Below are 21473 nucleotides of genomic sequence, written 5' to 3' on the forward strand. Positions count from 1 at the left end.
CTGAAGACACTAATCTGGTGGTGGCTGAATAAGAAATTCATGTAAACAAATAAATGAACTGTTTGATTAAAAGCGCCTTGCCACGATTCGTGCGGTTCCCCCCGTCGGAGGTTCGAGTCCTCCAAGGGGCATGGGTGTGTGTGTTGTCCTTAGCGTAAGTTAGTTTAAGTTAGATTAAGTAGTGCGTAAGCCTAGGGACCGAAGACCTCAGCAGTTAGGTCCCCAGGAACTTACCACAAATTAAAAAAAAAAAAATATATTGGTAAAAATTCGGACATCAGGAGTTGGAACAGTGGGAACAATATGTATGGACGAGGGAGTTTAGGAAAAGGCCGTGGCGTCAGCGACACAAAAGAAACAAGGCAATGAGCAGACAGAGTGTTTATTGACATAATTGAATGGTCTGACAGCACGTGTGTGTGAGTTTTGGACGCGGCAAATCAGTCAGTCTTGCCTCCTCCGGCAGTGCGTGGTTTCGCCTGGGCGTTCCTGGTCTATCGACCCACCAGGATCTCGTACTCGCCGTATGCCACTTCCTCACCCCCGTACGGGATATAGCACACGCCGTGCGACGGCTGCACCTGTGGAAAGAAGAGAAACAAACGCATTAAGCAAACACAATAAGTGTAAGTGGTACGTAACGGAATTTACGGCTAGTGACGAAGATGCATTTGCAATGTCAAATCTCGAATGAGGTGTGTGCCCACGATGGTACAACGCTGAAGAGCAAACGAAACTGGTACACCACTAGGGCCCCCGCGAGCACGCCTAAGCGCCACAATACTACATGGCGTGGACTCGACTAATGTCTGAAGTTGTGCTTGAGGGAATTGACGTCAAGAATCGACAGAAAACCACTATACGAGGTGCATTCAAGTTCTAAGACCTCCGATTTTTTTTCTCCGGACTGGAAAGAGATAGAAACATGCACATTGTTTTAAAATGAGGCCGCGTTCATTGTCAATACGTCCCAGAGATGGCAGCACCGTACGGCAGATGGAATTTTACCGCCAGCGGCGAGAATGAGAACTGTTTTAAATACTTAAAATGGCGTCGTTTTCCTTACTTGAACAGCGTGCAATCATTCGTTTTCTGAATTTGCGTGGTGTGAAACCAATTGAAATTCATCAACAGTTGAAGGAGACATGTGGTGATGGAGTTATGGATGAGTCGAAAGTGCGTTCGTGGGTGCGACAGTTTAATGAAAGCAGAACATCGTGTGAAAACAAACCGAAACAACCTCGGGCTCGCACAAGCCGGTCTGACGACATGATCGAGAAAGTGGAGAGAATTGTTTTGGCGGATCGCCGAATGACTGTTGAACAGATCGCCTCCAGAGTTGGCATTTCTGTGGCTTCTGTGCACACAATCCTACATGACGACCTGAAAATGTGAAAAGTGTCATCCAGGTGGGTGCCACGAATGCTGACGGACAACCACACGGCTGCCCATGTGGCATGTTGCTGAGCAATGTTGACGCGCAACGACACCACGAATGGGACTTTCTTTTCGTCGGTTGTGACAATGGATGAGACGTGGATGCCATTTTTCAATCCAGAAACAAAGCGCCAGTCAGCTCAATGGAAGCACACAGATTCACCGCCACCAAAAAAATTTCGGGTAACCGCCAGTGCTGAAAAAATGATGGTGTCCGTGCTCTGGGACAGCGAGGGCGTAATCTTTACCCATTGCGTTCCAAAGGGCACTAAGGTAACAAGTGCATCCTACGAAAATGTTTTGAAGAACAAATTCCTTCCTGTACTGCAACAAACACATCCGGGAAGGGCTGCGCGTGTGCTGTTTCACCAAGACAACGCACCCGCACATCGAGCTAACGTTACGCAACAGTTTCTTCGTGATAACAACTTTGAAGTGATTCCTCATGCTCCCTACTCACCTGACCTGGCTCCTAGTGACTTTTGGCTTTTTCCAACAATGAAAGACACTCTCCGTGGCCGCACATTCACCAGCCGTGCTGCTATTGCCTCAGCGATTTTCCAGTGGTCAAAACAGACTCCTAAAGAAGCCTTCGCCGCTGCCATGGAATCATGGCGTCAGCGTTGTGAAAAATGTGTACGTCTGCAGGGCGATTACGTCGAGAAGTAACGCCAGTTCCATCGATTTCGGGTGAGTAGTTAATTAGAAAAAAAAAATCGGAGTCCTTAGAACTTGAATGCACCTCGTTATGGTGCCTGAATAGAGTAGTAACATAACGGCAGTTTCGGACACTACTTCATCTAAGTGCTCAGCCACCTGCGTTCACCTAAAGAAGTATACTTATTGTATTAATGGTTACTTATAACTACTGATCTACCTTTTACGTTCTGACTACTATATTGCTCCGAGAATACGATTAAGAAGCCCACATTGCACACATTAGTACTTTACCATGTCACAAACATTTCCAGTTTTGTCACACTGATGCCAAAGCAACATGACACTGTCAAACATATAACATGGTAAGGCCATGCGTCAGACTATGTCATTATTGTGATCTTAGCAACATCTGCTTACTGATATGACGTATCACTGGCGGATAGTCACATAATTTATACCATACTGGGCACAAAATAGTATTCATTATATTTCAATGTACCTCTCAAATTAATGTTCACTGCTGTCCCCTCTAGACACTGGTGTCAATACTATACAAGTTTTTGCTCATAGAGTGTGGCTGTACACGCCAACTATTACTAGGTTCAGTTCAATGTCAAATTAATTAGCAATATCATGGTATGACGTTAACATTTAAATATGCACAGCATTATTGATTTAGTAGATAGTATTTAATATGACTAATTGTAAACACTATAATGACTTAAGCACAAGAACTTTAACCAAACCTTACAGCTGCTAGAATATCTAAAACGTACACATAACTAGAAACACTGTTATCCCTATGACGTAAGTAATTTTGGGAAAAAACTTTACAATGAGGGTGGCTGAGCGGTTCTAGGCGCTTCAGCAAGGGAACGACGCGGCTGCTATAGTTGCAGGTTCGAATCCTGCCTGGGGCATGGATATGTGTGATGTCCTTTGGTCAGTCTAGGGATCTCAGATGTTGAGTCCCATAGTGCTTACAGCCATATGAATCATTTTATAATGGGGTATGAAGTCCCAAAATCAATCATGGAATAAAAACTTTATGCTTTCATATTTGCAGTGGGAGGCTATTTTCGTTCTTGTTACTTTAGTATATAGAAGAATGGAAACGAAAACTGAGGATTTGCTAGATGAATATCGGGTCGTCTTTGGGAAAAATAAAGGTACAAGAGAAAAAAATGGTTCAAATGGCTCTGAGCACTATGGGACTTAACATCTATGGTCATCAGTCCCCTAGAACTTAGAACTACTTAAACCTAACTAACCTAAGGACAGCAAACAACACCCAATCATCACGAGGCAGAGAAAATCCCTGACCCTGCGGGGAATCTAACCCGGGAATCCGGGTATGGGAAGCGAGAACGCTACCGCACGACCACGAGATGCGGACAAAGGTACAGGAGAGATAGTTCTGATGTTGCATTTAACAATGGCCGTAAGAAAAATACACACACGTTCGTAACATTTGTCGAGCCAGAAAAAGCGTTCGGTGAAGTAAAATAGAGCAAAAAGATCGAAATGCTGAAAAAATAGACGTAAGTTGTAGGCAGATACGGGTAATATACTACATACACAAGAACAAAGAGAGAAAAGTAAGGCTCGAAGGCAAAGAACTAAGTGATAGGATTGGAAAAGGTGTACCACAGAGATGCAATCTTTCGCCTCTACTGCTCAACATACACATCCAAGATGCAATGATTGAAGTAAAAGAAAGATTTGGAGCGGTATTAAAAATTTAGGCTGAAAAGATATCTTGAGAAGATTCACTGACAACGTGACTGTCCTCAGTGGATGTAAAGAAGAATTGCGGTAGCTGCTGAATGGAATGCACAGTCAAATGACTACAGAATACGGACTGAGGGTAAAGAGAAGGCAGATGAAAGCAATGAGGAGTATCAAAAATAAGGAATAAGTTTAACATTGAAATTGGTGACCTCGGAGTAGGTTATGGAATTCTGCTACCTTGTAAGTACAAGAACGCACAGCAAGAAGGATGTGAAAAGAATACCACCACTTGCAGAAAAGGGCATTTCTGGGTGAAAGATTTCTGCTAGCATCAAATGTAGACCTTAATTTGAGGAAGAAGTTCCTAAGAATGTGCGTTTCGAACACAGCGTCTTATGGAGGTGAATTACCTCTGAGAAAAACCTAAGAAAAGAGAATTGAAGCGTTTCAGATGTTGCCCAGTAGATCCTTGTGTAAAATTAGGTGGACTGATAAGGTAAGGAATTATCAGCAGACAATGACAAACATTTGATAAGATAATAGCATAGCATGGGGTACTGTAATGTAGATAAAACTTATGGATTGTAATTTACTTTACTGTCTAAAAGAATTCATAATAAGTAATGGTGTTCTTTTTATTTTCACTGAAATATCCTTCTTCAGCGTGTAAAATTCAGGAATTGGAGCATCAGTCTGACACGTCACATTAAATTTGTAATGTTGGTAAAGTGATTGATATTGAGCTACAGAGTCGTCAACCTGAAAGACGAAACTCATGCAGTGAAACCCACGTGAAATATTGTCTGCAGCTGTTCATTTTCTGAATGTGTTAAAACTGTGTCCGTTGATGGATTTTGTAATTTTGAGGTCAAGATAGCCTATTGTTTCTTCTGCTTTGATTTCCATAGTGAATTGAGTGTTATTTGGTATGTTACATATCTGCAGGCTTACACTGTTTTTATTCGTTGTTGTGGTTCGTCTTTTTATGTTCAGCTAAGTATTCGTGAACGACCTTTCAATGTGTTGTGCAAGATGATTTTTGAAATTGACATCTGGCCTCATGAGCCTTTGCGTTTACGTATTTTCAGGCTAGTTCCTGAGCGTTGGTGATCCTAAATTGTTGTTTTGTCCTAAGAATGTTTCCTGCCTATTTGCAAATTGTTGGATCAAGCTTCAGTTCTACGGCATTATTATTCAGAAACATTATTCTTGTATGGAAGCCGTGTGGTTTTGTGTGTGTGTGTGTGTGTGTGTGTGTGTGTATGTGTGTGTGTGTGTGTGTGTGTGTGTGTGTGTGTGTGTGCAGGCTTAGAAACTGAGTGGCCTATTTCCAAGAAAGGGACGTGACAACTTGAAGAGATTGGAGAATTGGTGGAGGGATGGGAGAGGGGGATAAAGAAGATAGGGGTGCGGAAACAAGATGTCGTGATGTGTTCGCCATTCCCTAAAATCAGAGTTATATTCTTGACACCACATGGCCATTACGTTCCTACACTACTGCCCATTAAAATTGCTACACCAAGACGAAATGCAGATGATAAACGGGTATTCATTGGACAAATGTATTATGCTAGTACTGACATGTGATTACATTTTCACGGAATTTGGGTGCATAGATCCTGAGAAATCAGCACCCAGAACAACCACCTCTGGCCGTAACAACGGCCTTGATGAGGCTGGCCATTGACTCAAACAGAGATTGGATGGTGTGTACAGGTAAAGCTGCCCATGCAGCTTGAACACGATACCACAGTTCATCAAGAGTAGTGACTGGCGTATTGTGACGAGCCAGTTGCTCGGCCACCATTGACCAGACGTTTTCAATTAGTGAGAGATCTGGAGAATGTGCTGGCCAGGGCAGCAATCGAACATTTTCCGTATCCAGAAAGGTCCGTACAGGACCTGCAACATGCGGTCGTGCATTATCCTGCTGAAATGTAGGGTTTCGCTGGGATCGAATGAAGGGTAGAGCCACGGGTCGTAACACATCTGAAATGTAACGTCCTCTGTTCAGAGTGTTGTCAATGCGAACAATAGGTGACCGAGACGTGTAAACAATGGCATCCCGTACCATCACACCGGGTGATACGCCAGTATGGCGATGACGAATACACGCTTCCAATGTGCGTTCGCCGCGATGTCGCCAAACACGGATGCGACAATCAAGATGCTGTAAACAGGACCTGGATTCATACGAAAAAACGACGTTTTGCCAAACGTGCATCCAGGTTCGTCGTCGAGTACACCATCGCAGGCGCTTGTCTGTGATGCAGCGTCAAGGGTAACCGCAGCCATGGTCTCCGAGCTGATAGCCCATGCTGCTGCAAACGTTCGTGCAGATGATTGTTGTTTTGCAGACGTCCCCATCTGTTGACTCGGAGATCGAGACGTGGCTACACGATCCGTTACAGCCATGCGGATAAGATGCCTGTCATCTCGATTGCTAGTGATACGAGGCCGTTGGGATCCAGCACGGTGTTCCGTATTACCCTCCAGAACCCACCGATTCCATATTCTGCTAACAGTCATTGGATTTCGACGAACGCGAGCAGCATTGTCGTGATACGATAGACCGCAATCGCGATAGGCTACAATCCGACCTTTATCAAAGTCGAAAACGTGTTGGTACGCATTTTTCCTCCTTACACGAGGCATCACAACAACGTTTCACCAGGCAACGCCGGTCAACTGCTGTTTGTGTATGAGAAATCGGTTGGAAACTTTCCTCATGTCAGCACGTTGTAGGTGTTGCCATCCGAATCTTGTGAGAATGCTCTGGAAAGCTAATCATTTGCATATCACAGCATCTTCTTCCTGTCGGTTAAATTTCGGGTCTGTGGCACGTCATCTTCGTGGTGTAGCAATTGTTATGGCCAGTAGTGTACATACACAAGAACCAAGAGAGAAAAATAAGGATCGAAGGAAAAGAATAAAGTGATCGGATTGGAAAAGGTGCAACACAGAGATGCAATCTTCAGCCTCTACTGTTCAACATAGACATCGAAGATGACCTTGAAAAGATTCACTGATAACATTGCTGTCCTCAGTGGATGTAAAGAAGAACTGAGGTAGTTGCTGAATGGAATGAACAGTCAAATGACGACAGAATATGGACTGAGGGTAAAGAGAAGGAAGATGAAAGTAATGAGGAGTATCAAAAATTAGATTAAGGATAAATTTAACATCGAAATTGGTGACATCGAGTAGGTGAAGTTATAGAATTCTGCTACCTCCTAAGCAGAAAAACGCACAGCAGGAAGGATGTGAAAAGAATACTAGCACATGCAAAAAAGAACATTCCTGGGTGAAACGTGTCTGTTTGCATCCAACGTAGACCTTAAGTTGAGGAAGAGAGAATGCACGTTTCGAACACAGCGTCTTACGCAGGTGAACGACCTCTGGGAAAATCATAAAAGAAGAGAATCGAAGCGTTCCTGATGTAGTGCTACAAATAGATGTGTAAAATTAGGTGGGCTGGTAAGATAAGGAATTATCAGCAGATGATAACAAACGTTTGATAAGATAATACCATAGGATGGGGCCACCGTAGTGTAGATAAAGTTGTAGTTTACTTTACTGTGTAAAAAAATTCATAATAATTAATGGTGTTCTTTTATTTTCACCGTAATACCCTACTTCAGCCTTTACAGTTTAACAGGAAGTGACGCATCAGTCTGACGTGTCACATTAACTTTCTAATGTTGACAATGATATTGATATTGAGCTATAAAGTCGTCTACCTGAAAGAGTGAAATATTGCCTGTAGCTGTTCATTTTCTGAATGTGTTAAAGCTGCGTCCGTTGATGGATTTTGTAATTTGTAGGCCAAGATAGCGTATTGTTTCTTCTGCTTTGATTTCCATAGTGAATTGAGTGTTATTTGGTATGTTACATATCTGCATGCATAAACTGTTTTTATTCGTTATTGTGGTTCGCCTTTGTAATGCTCAGCTAAGTAGTAGTGAACGACCATTGCAGGATTTTTGAAATTGACAGCTGGCCTCATGAACCTGTGCGTTTATGTACAGGGTGATTCAAAAACAATAGCACAACTTTAGGAATTTAAAACTATGCAACGACAAAAGGCATAGCTAAGCACTATCTGTCGGCGAATTAAGGGAGCTATAAAGTTTCATTTAGTTGTACATTTGTTCGCTTGAGGCGCTGTTGACTAGGCGTCAGCATCAGTTGATGCTAAGATGGCGACCGCTCAACAGAAAGCTTTTTGTGTTATTGAGTACGGCAGAAGTGAATCGACGACAGTTGTTCAGCGTGCATTTCGAACGAAGTATGGTGTTAAACCTCCTGATCGGTGGTGTATTAAACGTTGGTATAAACAGTTTACAGAGAACGGGTGTTTGTGCAAAGGGAAAAGTTCTGGACGGCCGAGAACGAGTGATGAAAATGTAGCACGCATCCAGCAAGCATTTGTTCGCAGCCCAGGAAAATCGACTCGCAGAGCTAGCAGAGAGCTGCAAATTCCACAATCAACTGTATGGAGAGTCCTACGAAAAAGGTTAGTTATGAAACCTTATCGTCTGAAATTGGTTCAAGCACTGTCTGCAGCTGATAAGATTAAAAGAATCGATTTCTGTGATTTTATCCTTGCTCAAATGGAAACACATGAATCTTTCGTTTCAAAGATTGTGTTTAGTGATGAGGCAACTTTCCACACTAACAGGAAAGTCAACCGTCACAATGTCTGTATATGGGGCACTGAGAATCCGCGGGAAACAACTCAGTATGAACGTGACTCGCCTGAGGTGAACGTTTTCTGTGCCATTTCAGCCAATAAAGTTTTTGGTCCCTTTTTCTTCGAAGGTGCTACTGTAACTGGACTACAGTATCTGGAGATGTTAGAGAATTGGCTGTTCCCTCAGCTCGAACAAGAACCACAACAATTCATATTTCAGCAGGATGGAGCGCCACCACATTGGCACTTATCTGAACGTCAACTACCCGAGACGATGGATCGGCCGCCAGGCAGCCCGTGACAGAGCACTTCATCACTGGCCTCCAAGAAGCCCTGATCTTACCCCCTGCGATTTTTTCTTATGGGGGTATGTTAAGGATATGGTGTTTCGGCCACCTCTCCCAGCCACCATTGATGATTTGAAACGAGAAATAACAGCAGCTATCCAAACTGTTACGCCTGATATGCTACAGAGAGTGTGGAACGAGTTGGAGTATCGGGTTGATATTTCTCGAGTGTCTGGAGGGGGCCATATTGAACATCTCCGAACTTGTTTTTGAGTGAAAAAAAACCTTTTTAAATACTCTTTATAATGATGTATAACAGAAGGTTATATTATATTTCTTTCATTAAATACACATTTTTAAAGTTGTGGTATTCTTTTTGAATCACCCTGTATTTTCAGGCTAGTTCCTGAGCGTTGGTGATCCTAAATTGCTCTTTTGTACTGCGAATGTTTTGTATTTGCAAATTGTTGGATGAAACTTTAGTTCATCGGCATTATTATTCAGAAACATTATTCTTGTATTGTAAGCCTGGACTACGTGGTTCTGTGTGCCTGTGTATGTTTGTGTACGTGTGTGTGTGTGTGTGTGTGTGTGTGTGTGTGTGTACTGGCTTAGAAACTCTTTGAGTGGCCTATTTCCAAGAAAGGGACGTGACAACTTACGAGAGTGGAGGGGTTGGTATAGGAGAAGTGGAGGGGGATAGAGAAGATAGGGGTGCGGGGACAAGATGTCATCATGTGCTCGCCACTTGCCAAATTACGAGGAATGGCAGTGGTATATACAGGGCTATTACAAATGATTGAAGCGATTTCATAAATTCACTGTAGCTCCATTCATTGACATATGGTCACGACACACTACAGATATGTAGAAAAACTCATAAAGTTTTGTTCGGCTGAAGCCGCACTTCAGGTTTCTGCCGCCAGAGCGCTCGAGAGCGCAGTGAGACAAAATGGCGACAGGAGCCGAGAAAGCGTATGTCGTGCTTGAAATGCAGTCACATCAGCCAGTCATAACAGTGCAACGACACTTCAGGAAGAAGTTCAACAAAGATTCACCAACTGCTAACTCCATTCGGCGATGGTATGCGCAGTTTAAAGTTTCTGGATGCCTCTGTAAGGGGAAATCAACGGGTCGGCCTGCAGTGAGCGAAGAAACGGTTGAACGTGTGCGGGCAAGTTCCACGCATAGTGATGTGAAAGATTCAGTGTTTAAACCTCCTCTACCAAGAAACGTGCCATAACTGCGAGCTCGCATCAACGATGCTTTCGAACTCATTGATGGGGACACGCTGCGCCGAGTGTGGGAGGAACTTGATTATCGGCTTGATGTCTGCCGAATCACTAAAGGGGCACATATCGAACGTTTGTGAATGCCTAAAAAACTTTTTGAGTTTTTGTATGTGTGTGCAAAGCATTGTGAAAATATCTCAAATAATAAAGTTATTGTAGAGCTGTGAAATCGCTTCAATCATTTGTAATAACCCTGTACTTGGCACCACATGGCCATTACGTTTCTACTTATCCTACTTATAACTAATATATTTATGACAGTAAGTCAACGTAGTGCCCACAGTCTACTGGGATTGAATGGTCAAGAAAGCTGTGCAAATGCAGTTGTCAGACAACACGTTCATACAATATAAGGTATCCAGTTCGAGGAACCACAGACATAACTCATTTAATGACAGTGCTATCAGAGAAAGTGTTGTCTGAGCATTCCCAGCTTGGCTTGCCATGCATGCCGTACATTTTACTAATAAGCCAAAAGTTTATGAGCGTTGCGTGCATGGTGACTCGGCACTTGATTCGTTTTATTCTTCGATGCATTAAATTATATTTATGACTGACGCTCTTATGACGAATGTCATATACCTGAAGCAGGAGTATATACTGCAGATTAAACTAGTGTGTGATAGTTTTTAGTCAGTCACTGACTCGCCTTGAAGATCTGTGTGCTGTTTACAGTGGAATATGATCATAAGAAATATAGTTGCCCCAGATGTGCGCCCTAGAGATAAATATGACTGCACAGTTGTCTGTAATTGACACACACATTGTTAATCACGTACATGCAGACAAGCTACCACTAATTTGCACATGATGAAAAAACAACATCATGCATGGAGTAAGCAGCACATTATCAGTTAAGATACAAAGGTATTTGTTAGATGCTAGCGGGCATTGATTGACATCAATGGAGAAAGTTGAAAACTAGTGCCCGACTGGAATTCGACCATGGGTCTCCTGTTACTAGATACACTCCTGGAAATGGAAAAAAGAACACATTGACACCGGTGTGTCAGACCCACCATACTTGCTCCGGACACTGCGAGAGGGCTGTACAAGCAATGATCACACGCACGGCACAGCGGACACACCAGGAACCGCGGTGTTGGCCGTCGAATGGCGCTAGCTGCGCAGCATTTGTGCACCGCCGCCGTCAGTGTCAGCCAGTTTGCCGTGGCATACGGAGCTCCATCGCAGTCTTTAACACTGGTAGCATGCCGCGACAGCGTCGACGTGAACCGTATGTGCAGCTGACGGACTTTGAGCGAGGGCGTATAGTGGGCATGCGGGAGGCCGGGTGGACGTACCGCCGAATTGCTCAACACGTGGGGCGTGAGGTCTCCACAGTACATCGGTTGTCGCCAGTGGTCGGCGGAAGGTGCACGTGCCCGTCGACCTGGGACCAGACCGCAGCGACGCACGGATGCACGTCAAGACCGTAGGATCCTACGCAGTGCCGTAGGGGACCGCACCGCCACTTCCCAGCAAATTAGGGACACTGTTGCTCCTGGGGTATCGGCGAGGACCATTCGCAACCGTCTCCATGAAGCTGGGCTACGGTCCCGCACACCGTTAGGCCGTCTTCCGCTCACGCCCCAACATCGTGCAGCCCGTCTCCAGTGGTGTCGCGACAGGCGTGAATGGAGGGACGAATGGAGACGTGTCGTCTTCAGCGATGAGAGTCGCTTCTGCCTTGGTGCCAATGATGGTCGTATGCGTGTTTGGCGCCGTGCAGGTGAGCGCCACAATCAGGACTGCATACGACCGAGGCACACAGGGCCAACACCCGGCATCATGGTGTGGGGAGCGATCTCCTACACTGGCCGTACACCACTGGTGATCGTCGAGGGGACACTGAATAGTGCACGGTACATCCAAACCGTCATCGAACCCATCGTTCTACCATTCCTAGACCGGCAAGGGAACTTGCTGTTCCAACAGGACAATGCACGTCCGCATGTATCCCGTGCCACCCAACGTGCTCTAGAAGGTGTAAGTCAACTACCCTGGCCAGCAAGATCTCCGGATCTGTCCCCCATTGAGCATGTTTGGGACTGGATGAAGCGTCGTCTCACGCTGTCTGCACGTCCAGCACGAACGCTGGTCCAACTGAGGCGCCAGGTGGAAATGGCATGGCAAGCCGTTCCACAGGACTACATCCAGCATCTCTACGATCGTCTCCATGGCAGAATAGCAGCCTGCATTGCTGCGAAAGGTGGATATACACTGTACTAGTGCCGACATTGTGCATGCTCTGTTGCCTGTGTCTATGTGCCTGTGGTTCTGTCAGTGTGATCATGTGATGTATCTGACCCCAGGAATGTGTCAATAAAGTTTCCCCTTCCTGGGACAATGAATCACGGTGTTCTTATTTCAGTTTCCAGGAGTGTATATGCTCTGACCATCAAGCCATCAGGACACAGAGGGCAGCGCATCTGAATGGTCTACCTTAGTACGCCTGCTGTCAGAAACAAGTTCTCAACTTATATAGACACCTATAATGTACTGCCCTTGCCGTTTATGTTCAATACTTTCTGCAATTCACCGATTCCGTCATAAGTTCTAACCTGGTGTGCATCTGCGCCGAAGACGTCAGTGGCTTTCTCGCCCTATATATATTTTAAACTCAGAAGAGTGTTCCTGGAGCCACTCTGGGGCAATTCTGGGCGTAGGGCGTGTCGCATTGTCCTGTTGCAATTGCCCAAGTCCATCGGAATGCACAGTGGACATGAATGGGTGCAGGTGATCAGACAGGATGCTTACGTACGTGTCACCTGTCAGAGTCGTATCTAGACGTATCAGGGGTCCCATAACACTCCAACTCCACACGCTCCACACCATTACAGAGCCACCACCGGCTTGAACAGTCCCCTATTGACATGCAGGGTCCATAGATTCGTAAGGTTGTCTCCATACCCATTCACATACATCGCTCGATTTAATTTGAAACGAGACTCGTCTGACGAGGCAACATATTTGCATTCATCAGCAATCCAAAGTCGATGTTGATGGGCCCAGGCGATGCATAATGCTTTGTGTCGTTCGGTCATCAAGGGTACACGAGTGGGCCTTCGGCTCCGAAAGCCCATATCGATGATGTTTAGTGGAATGGTTCGCAAGTTGACACTTGTTGATGGTCCAGCACTGAAATCTGAAGCAATTTGCGGAAGGGTTGCATTCCGTCACGTTGAATGATTCTCTTCAGTCGTCGTTGGTCCCGTTCTTGCAGGATCTTTTTTCGGAGATATGATGTTTTGCAGGATTCCTGATATTCACGGTACACTCGTCAAATGGTCGTACAGGAAATTCTCCACTTCATCGCTACCTCGGAGATGCCGTGACCCGTCGGTCGTGCGCCGACTATAACACCAAGTCCAAAGTCACTAAAATATTGATTACCTGCCATTGGGGTAGCAGTAACCAATCTAACAAGTGCGCCAGACCACTTGTTATATATATATATATATATATATATATATATATATATATGTATACTACTGGCCATTTAAAATGCTGCACCACGAAGATGACGTGCTACAGACGCGAAATTTAACCGACGAGAAGAAGATGCCGTGATATGCAAATTATTAGCTTTTTCAGAGCATTCACACAAGGGTGGCGCCGGTGGCGACACCTACAACGTGCTGACACGAGGAAAGTTTGCAACCGATTTCTGATACACAAATAGCAGTTGACCGGCGTTGCCTGGTGAAACCTTGGTCTCGTGTAAGAAGGAGAAATGCGTACCATCACGTTTCCGACTTTGATAAAGGTCGGATTGTAGCCTATCGCGATTGCGGTCTATCGTATCGCGACACCGCTGCTCGCGTTGGTCAAGATACAATGGTTAGCAGAATATGGAATCGGTGGGTTCAGGAGGGTAATACGGAACGCCGTGCTGGATCCCAACGGCCTCGTATCACTACCAGTCGAGATGACAGGCGTCTTATCCGCATGGCTGTAACGGATCGTGCAGCCACGACTCGATCCCTGAGTCAACAGGTGGGGATGTTTGCAAGACAACAACCATCTGCACGAACAGTTCGTCGACGTTTGCAGCAACATGGACTATCAGCTCGGAGACCATGGCTGCGGTTACCCTTGACGATGCATGACAGACAGGAGCGCCTGCGATGGTGTACTCGACGAGGAACCTGGGTGCACGAATGGCAAAACGTCATTATTTCGGATGACTCCAGGTTCTGTTTACAACATCAAGATGGGTGCGTCCGTATTTCGCGACATCGCGGTGAACGCACATTGGAAGCGTGTATGCGTCATCGCCATACTGGCGTATCACCCGGCGTGATGGTATGGGGTGCCATTGGTTACGCGTCTCAGTCACCTCTTGTTCGCACTGACGACACTTTGAACAGTGACGTTACATATCAGATGTGTTACGATCCGTGGCGAAACCCTACATATCTGCAGGGTAATGCGCGACCGCATATTGAAGGTCCTGTGCGGGCCTTTCTGGATACAGAAAATGCTCGCCTGCTAACCTGGTCAGCACATTCTCCAGGTCTCTCACCAACTGAAAAGGTCTGGTCAATGGTGGTCGAGCAACTGGCTCGTCACAACACGCCAGTCACTACTCTCGATGAACTGTGTTATCGTGGTGAAGCTGCATGGGAAGCTGTACCTGTACACGGCATTCAAGCTCCGTTTGAGTCAATGCCCAGGCGTATCAAGGCCGTCATTACGGCCAGAGGTGGTTGTTCTGGGTACTGATTTCTGAGGATCTATGCACCCAAATTGCGTGCAAATGTAATCACATGTCAGTTGTAGTATAATATATTTGCCCAATGAATACCCGTTTATCATCTGCATCTCTTCTTGTTGTAGCAACTTTAATGGCCAGTAGTGTAGTAACTTAACAATGAAACCAAAACTGCACTCGTGTGGAGCTTATGCATTCAGTGACTTTTGTGTAGATACGACCGCCCTTTATGTACTGGCCCTGGCAACCTCGCCGTGTTAGCCTACGGAGGGTGTGTTCAAATACCTTTCCCACGGAGAAGGCGCCGTCGTGCATGACGCGGCCAATGAAGAGCCGTTCGCCCTCGCTGGTGGTTCCCCCAGGCACTGCGCCTTCTGGGACGCTGCCCCCTGAGGTCATCACCCAGGCGGGGTCCCCATCACACAGCACCTGCAAAACAATACAATACTGTATAAATGCCTAGGGTATATACAAACAAAAGGCCTTGCCGCAGTGGATACACCGATTCTCGTGCGATCAATGAACTTAAGCACTGTCGGGCGTGGCCGGCACTTGGATGGGTGACCATCCAGGCGCCATGCAGTGATGCCATTTTTCGGGGTGCACTCAGCCTCGTGATGCCAATTGAGGAGCTACTCGACCGAATAGTAGCGGTTTCGGTCAAGAATACCATCATAACGACAGGGAGCGGTGTGCTGACCCCACGCCCCTCCTATCTGCATCCTCCTCTGAGGATGACACGGCGGTCGGATAGTCCAGGTGGCCTGAGGTCGGAGTGCTATATCTAAATAACACCATTGTTATTCTTTAATACACACATTCGCATGTAAAACAATATTATTATTGCTGTTCACTACATAGAGGAGGCAATGCGTTTCAGACTGGCACAAAGAAAAAAATACTACCAAAATGAACTTTCGGCAAAGACACCTTCTTCAAAAATAGAAAGCGGAGACGCATTCCCACAAGCATGACTCGCACAGACATGACCACTGCCACCAGCTGATGAGTCTCAGATGGACAGAGAGAAAGTGGCCGTGTGTGTATCAGTTGTACTAGTGGAAATGTGTGTGTCTTTCTGTTTCTGAAGAAGGGCTTTCGCCTGAAAGCTTAAATCCTTAGTTGCCCAGAAAGTATGACGATGATGATGATGATGATGATGATGATTGATTTGTGGGGCACTCAACTGCACGGTTATCAGCGCCCCTACTAATTCCCAAACGTTGCTCAGTCCAGCCTCGCCACTTTCATGAATGATGATGAAATGATGAGCACAACACAAACAGCCAGTCATTGCGAGGCAGGTGAAAATCCCTGACCCCACTGGTAATCGAACCCGGGACCCAGTGCTCGGGAAGCACGATCGTGTGAAACCCAGCTCGCGCTATTCGTCCACGAGACTCAGAGGGCCATAAACACGGGTTCCCAGGTAGATGCCGCGTTTCTTGACTTCCGCAAGGCGTTCGATACAGATCCCCACAGTCGTTTAATGAACAAAGTAAGAGCATATGGACTATCATACCAATTGTCTGATTGGATTGAAGAGTTCCTAGATAACAGAACGCAGCATGTCATTCTCAATGGAGAGAAGTCTTCCGAAGTAAGAGTGATTTCAGGTGTGCCGCAGGGGAGTGTCGTAGGACCGTTGCTATTCACAATATACATAAATGACCTTGCGGATAACATCGGAAGTTCACTGAGGCTTTTTGTGGATGATGCTGTGGTATACCGAGAGGTTGTAACAATGGAAAATTGTACTGAAATGCAGGAGGATCTACAACGATTGGCGCATGGTGCAGGGAATGGCTACTGCATCTCAATGTAGACAAGTGTAATGTGCTGCTAATACATAGAAAGAAAGATCCTTTATCATTTAGCTGCAATATAGCACGTCAGCAACTGGAAGCAGTTAATTCCATAAATTATCTGGGAGTAGGCATTAGGAGTGATTTAAAATGGAATGATCATATAAGTTGATCGTCGGTAAAGCAGATGCCAGACTGAGATTCATTCGAAGAATCCTAAGGAAATCCAATCTGAAAACAAAGGAAGTAGGTTACAGTACACTTGTTCGCCCACTGCTTGAATATTGCTCAGCAGTGTGGGATCCGTACCAGATAGGGTTGATAGAAGAGGTAGAGAAGATCCAACGGAGAGCAGCGCGCTTCGTTACAGGATCATTTAGTAATCGCGAAAGCGTTACGGAGATGATAGATAAACTCCAGTGGAAGACTCTGCGGGAGAGACGCTCAGTAGCTCGGTACGGGCTTTTGTTGAAGTTTCGAGAACATATCTTGACGGAGGAGTCAAGCAGTATATTGCTCCCTCCTACGTATACCTCACGAAGAGACCATGAGGATAAAATCAGAGAGATTAGAACCAAGACAGAGGCATACCGACAATCTTTCTTCCCACGAACAATACGAGACTGGAATAGAAGGGAGAACCGATAGAGGTACTCAGGGTACCCTCCGCCACACAACGTCAGGTGGTTTGCAGAGTATGGGTGTAGATGTAGATGTAGAAGCGAGAAAGCGACCGCAAGACCACGAGCTGCAGGCGCCCAGAAAGTGATGCACCGCAATTTTTTCTTCAACAGTTCTTTATTGAACTTAATGAGAATTACACACACGAGAGAATGGTGTTTTATCAACACACCCTATTTTTCCATGAAATATCCATTCCGTTCTATGGCCTTCCTCCAGTGCGAAACAAGGGCGTTTATGCCCTGCCTGTACCAACCCTGGTGGTGGAGCCAGTGCTTCACTGTATGAATCACCTCCTCATTGTCCTCAAAATGTCTTCCACGAATGGCATCCTTTAATGGCCCAAACAAGTGGAAGCTAGGTCACGGCTGTAGGGTGATGGTTTAACACTGTACAACCCTGTTTTGCGATGTGTTCAACAATCCTCAGACTCGTGTGTGGACGGCCGCTGTGGCCGAGCGGTTCCAGGCGCTTCAGTCCGGAACCGCGCGACTGCTACGGTCGGAGGTTTGAATCCTGCCTCGGGCATGGATGTGTGTGATGTCCTTAGGTTAGTTAGGTTTAAGTAATTCTAAGTCCAGGGGACTGATGACCTCAGATGTTAAGTCCCATAGTGCTTTGAGCCATTTGACTCGTGTGGGTCCGAGCTTTAGCGCATTGCAGCAAAACATCTCTGGGTTGCTGTGGCGCTGATGTCTCCAGAAGCGCATCTTGAGTTCTGTTAGTGTGCTGACATATGCTTCTCAATTAATGGTACCGCCTCTTGGCTTCACAGTCCCAGAACACGGTAATCACGACCTCACCGGTGGAAGCAATTCCTTTGAATATGTTATTGTGTGGGGAGTGGGAAGCACCATTCCATTGACTGTCGCTTTGTTTCGGGCTAAAAGTGGTGAGTGTTCAACGGAGGAGGGGGTATCATCTGGAGTGCCCCAGGGAAGTGTAGTAGGTCGGCTGTCGTTTTCTATCTACATGCATGATCTTTTTGATAGTGTGGATAGCAATGTGCGACTGTTTGCTGATGATGCTTTGGTGTCGTCGATGAGTGACTGTAGGAGGATACAAGATGACTTGGACAGGATTTGTGATTGGTGTAAAGAATGGCAGCTAACTCTAAATATAGATAAATGTAAAGTAATGCAGATGAATAGGAAAAAGAATCCTGTAATGATTGAATACTCCGTTAGTAGTGTAGCGCTTGACACAGTCACGTCGATTAAATATTTCGGCGTAACACTGCAGAGCGATATGAAGTGGGACTAGCATGTAATGGTAGATGTGGGGAAGGCGGATAGTCGTCTTCGGTTCATTGGTACAATTTTGGGAAGATGTGGTTCATCTGTAAAGGAGACCGCTTATAAAACACTAATACAACCTATTCTTGAGTACTGCTCGAGCGTTTGGGATACCTATCAGGTCGCATTGAGGGAGGACATAGAAGCAATTCAGAGGCGGGCTGCTAGATTTGTTACTGGTAGGTTTGATCATCACGCGAGTGTTACGGAAATGTTTCAGGAACTCGGGTGGGAGTCTCTAGAGGAAAGGAGGCGTTCTTTTCGTGAATCGCTACTGAGGAAATTTAGAGAACCAGCATTTGAGGCTGACTGCAGTACTATTTTACTGCCACCAACTTACATTTCGCGGAAAGACCACAAAGATAATATTGATTAGGGCTCTTACAGAGGCATATAAGCAGTCATTTTTCCCTCGTTCTGTTTGGGAGTGGAACAGGGAGAGAAGATGCTAGTTGTGGTACGAGGTACCCTCCGCCACGCACCGTATGGTGGATTGCGGAGTACGTATGTAGATGTAGAACCTAGAGTTCATCACCTGTCACAATTCGGGACAAGAAGGCCTCCCCACCAGCTTCAAAACGTTGCAAAAAATCGAGACAAATGTTTTTCTTCTGTGTGATTTGTGATCCACCGCTGCACAATGCGGGACCCATCTTGCACACATTTCTGAATATGCGAGAGTATGGGTAAGTGAATTCACACTTCCCTTGCTAATTCACAGATGCGGCGCCAACTGCCGAGTCGTAATGCGTCTGTCCTCGTGAGTGATCCGGGTTCGATTCCCGGCGGGCTCACGGATTTTCACCTGCCTCGAGATGACTGGGTGTTTGTGTTGTCCTCATCATTTCATCATCATCCAGGAAAGTGGTGAAATTGGACTGAGCAAAGATTGGATAATTGTACGGGCGCTGATAACCACGCAGTTGAGCGCCCCACAAACCAAACATCATCATCATCATCTTCGTGAGTGACAACATCAGCTCGCTGCAACATGTCAAGTGTGACAGCCGTGGATGGTCTCTCCGATCGCTGCAAATAGTGGAGCTCCGCCGAACCGCCTTCTGATGACCTCACCCCCCGTGCGCAGCGACTAAATGTACTGCTGTCGACCGCAGATGCTGCATAGACTTTGCATGAGCGTTTGTGAATATTTCCCACGGTTTCTTCCTCTGCGGTGAGAAACTCAATGACGACACATAGCTTGCAACGTACATCATCTGCAGACGCCGTTTTGAAGCTGTCCTGTAGTTACGCTATCCGTCGGAAACGACGGAAATATGACGCGCTCACTCTGGAGGCTTCAAGCAATACGTACGTAATGTATCGTAATTCTAGCCTCGTCTCTCGTAAGCTGAATTTTGTCATTTTGAAAGTTCTGAATGGCGATCTATGGTTCAAATGGCTCTGAGCACTATGGCACTTAAGATCGTAGGTCATCAGTCGCCTAGAACTTAGAACTACTTAAACCTAACTAACCTAAGGACATCACACACATCCATGCCCGAGGCAGGATTCGAACCTGCGACCGTAGCGGTCCCGCGGTTCCGGACTACAGCGCCTAGAACCGCACGGCCACCGCCACCGGCGAAGGGCGATATGTTTTAATTGCTGAAAACCATTCAACAGTGAAGATAGCATAAAATATATTTTTTATTTAAGACAACCGGTTTCAAAAGACTTTTCTGTCATCTTCAAGTCTTAAACTTTTTGTTCGAAAACGCGTTCATTTTACGCTGAGCCCCACACACAAGGTGGCAAGTGGATAAAATCAGCACGTAATGAACGTTTCGTCATGGCTAAAATATTGAAGAAAAAAAAAAAACATAAAGCGCCTTGTACGAAAGCCCATGTCAACAAGGCGCTTTTTTATGGTTTCTAAACACTTTAGCGATGACAAGACGTTCATAGCGTGCTAACTTTATTCACATAGTGTCTTCTGGGTGAGGCTCAGCGCAAAATGAACATGTTTTACGACAAAAAGTTGAAGTCCTGAAGTTGACAGCAAAGTCTGTTGATTCTAGCTGTCCTAAATTAAGCCCCATACCACTCCTAGCCATTCATTTCCTGTTCCACTTGCAAATAGAGTGAAGGAACAACAACTGTCTACAAGACTCCACAAGACTCTTAATCTCGCATATGTTATCTTTATGTCTCAAAAATGAAATCGACAGGAAGTGCAAAATGGCTAAGCAGGGATGGCTAGAGGACAAATGTAAGGATGTAGAGGCTTGTCTCACTAGGGGTAAGATAGATACTGCCTACAGGAAAATTAAAGAGACCTTTGGAGAGAAGAGAACCACTTGTATGAATATCAAGAGCTCAGATGGCAACCCAGTTGTAAGCAAAGAAGGGAAAGCAGAAAGGTGGAAGGAGTATATAGAGGGTTTATACAAGGGCGATGTACTTGAGGACAATATTATGGAAATGGAAGAGGATGTAGATGAAGATGAAATGGGAGATAAGATACTGCGTGAAGAGTTTGACAGAGCACTGAAAGACCTGAGTCAAAACAAGGCCCCGGGAGTAGACAACATTCCATTAGAACTACTGATGGCCTCAGGAGAGCCAGTCATGACAAAACTCTACCATCTGGTGAGCACGATGTATGAGACAGGCGAAATACCCTCAGACTTTAAGAAGAATACAATAATTCCAATCCCAAAGAAAGCAGGTGTTGACAGATGTGAAAGTTACCGAACTATCAGTTTAATAAGTCACAGCTGCAAAATACTAACGCGAATTCTTTACAGACGAATGGAAAAACTGGTAGAAGCCGACCTCGGGGAAGATCAGTTTGGATTCCGTAGAAATGTTGGAACACGTGAGGCAATACTGACCTTACGACTTATCTTGGAAGAAAGATTAAGAAAAGGCA

General features: G+C 45.6%; 1 protein-coding gene across 3 annotated transcripts in view; it reads right to left on the reverse strand.

Annotated features, from left to right (window-relative positions):
* Positions 1-366: 366 nt before the first annotated feature.
* Positions 367-21473, reverse strand: part of LOC126109629 (natterin-3-like) — a 117507-nt gene continuing 96400 nt past the window's right edge. For all 3 annotated transcript variants that reach the window (XM_049914674.1, XM_049914675.1, XM_049914673.1), the window contains 2 exons: positions 15103-15246; positions 367-581 (listed from right to left, as the gene is read on the reverse strand). In XM_049914674.1, the coding sequence (XP_049770631.1) occupies positions 495-581; positions 15103-15246 (231 nt within the window). In that variant the 3' untranslated portion in view covers positions 367-494. The remainder of the gene's footprint in view (positions 582-15102; positions 15247-21473) is intronic.

This window comes from Schistocerca cancellata, chromosome 12 (assembly GCF_023864275.1).
Source record: "Schistocerca cancellata isolate TAMUIC-IGC-003103 chromosome 12, iqSchCanc2.1, whole genome shotgun sequence".
Lineage (NCBI taxonomy): Eukaryota > Metazoa > Arthropoda > Insecta > Orthoptera > Acrididae > Schistocerca > Schistocerca cancellata.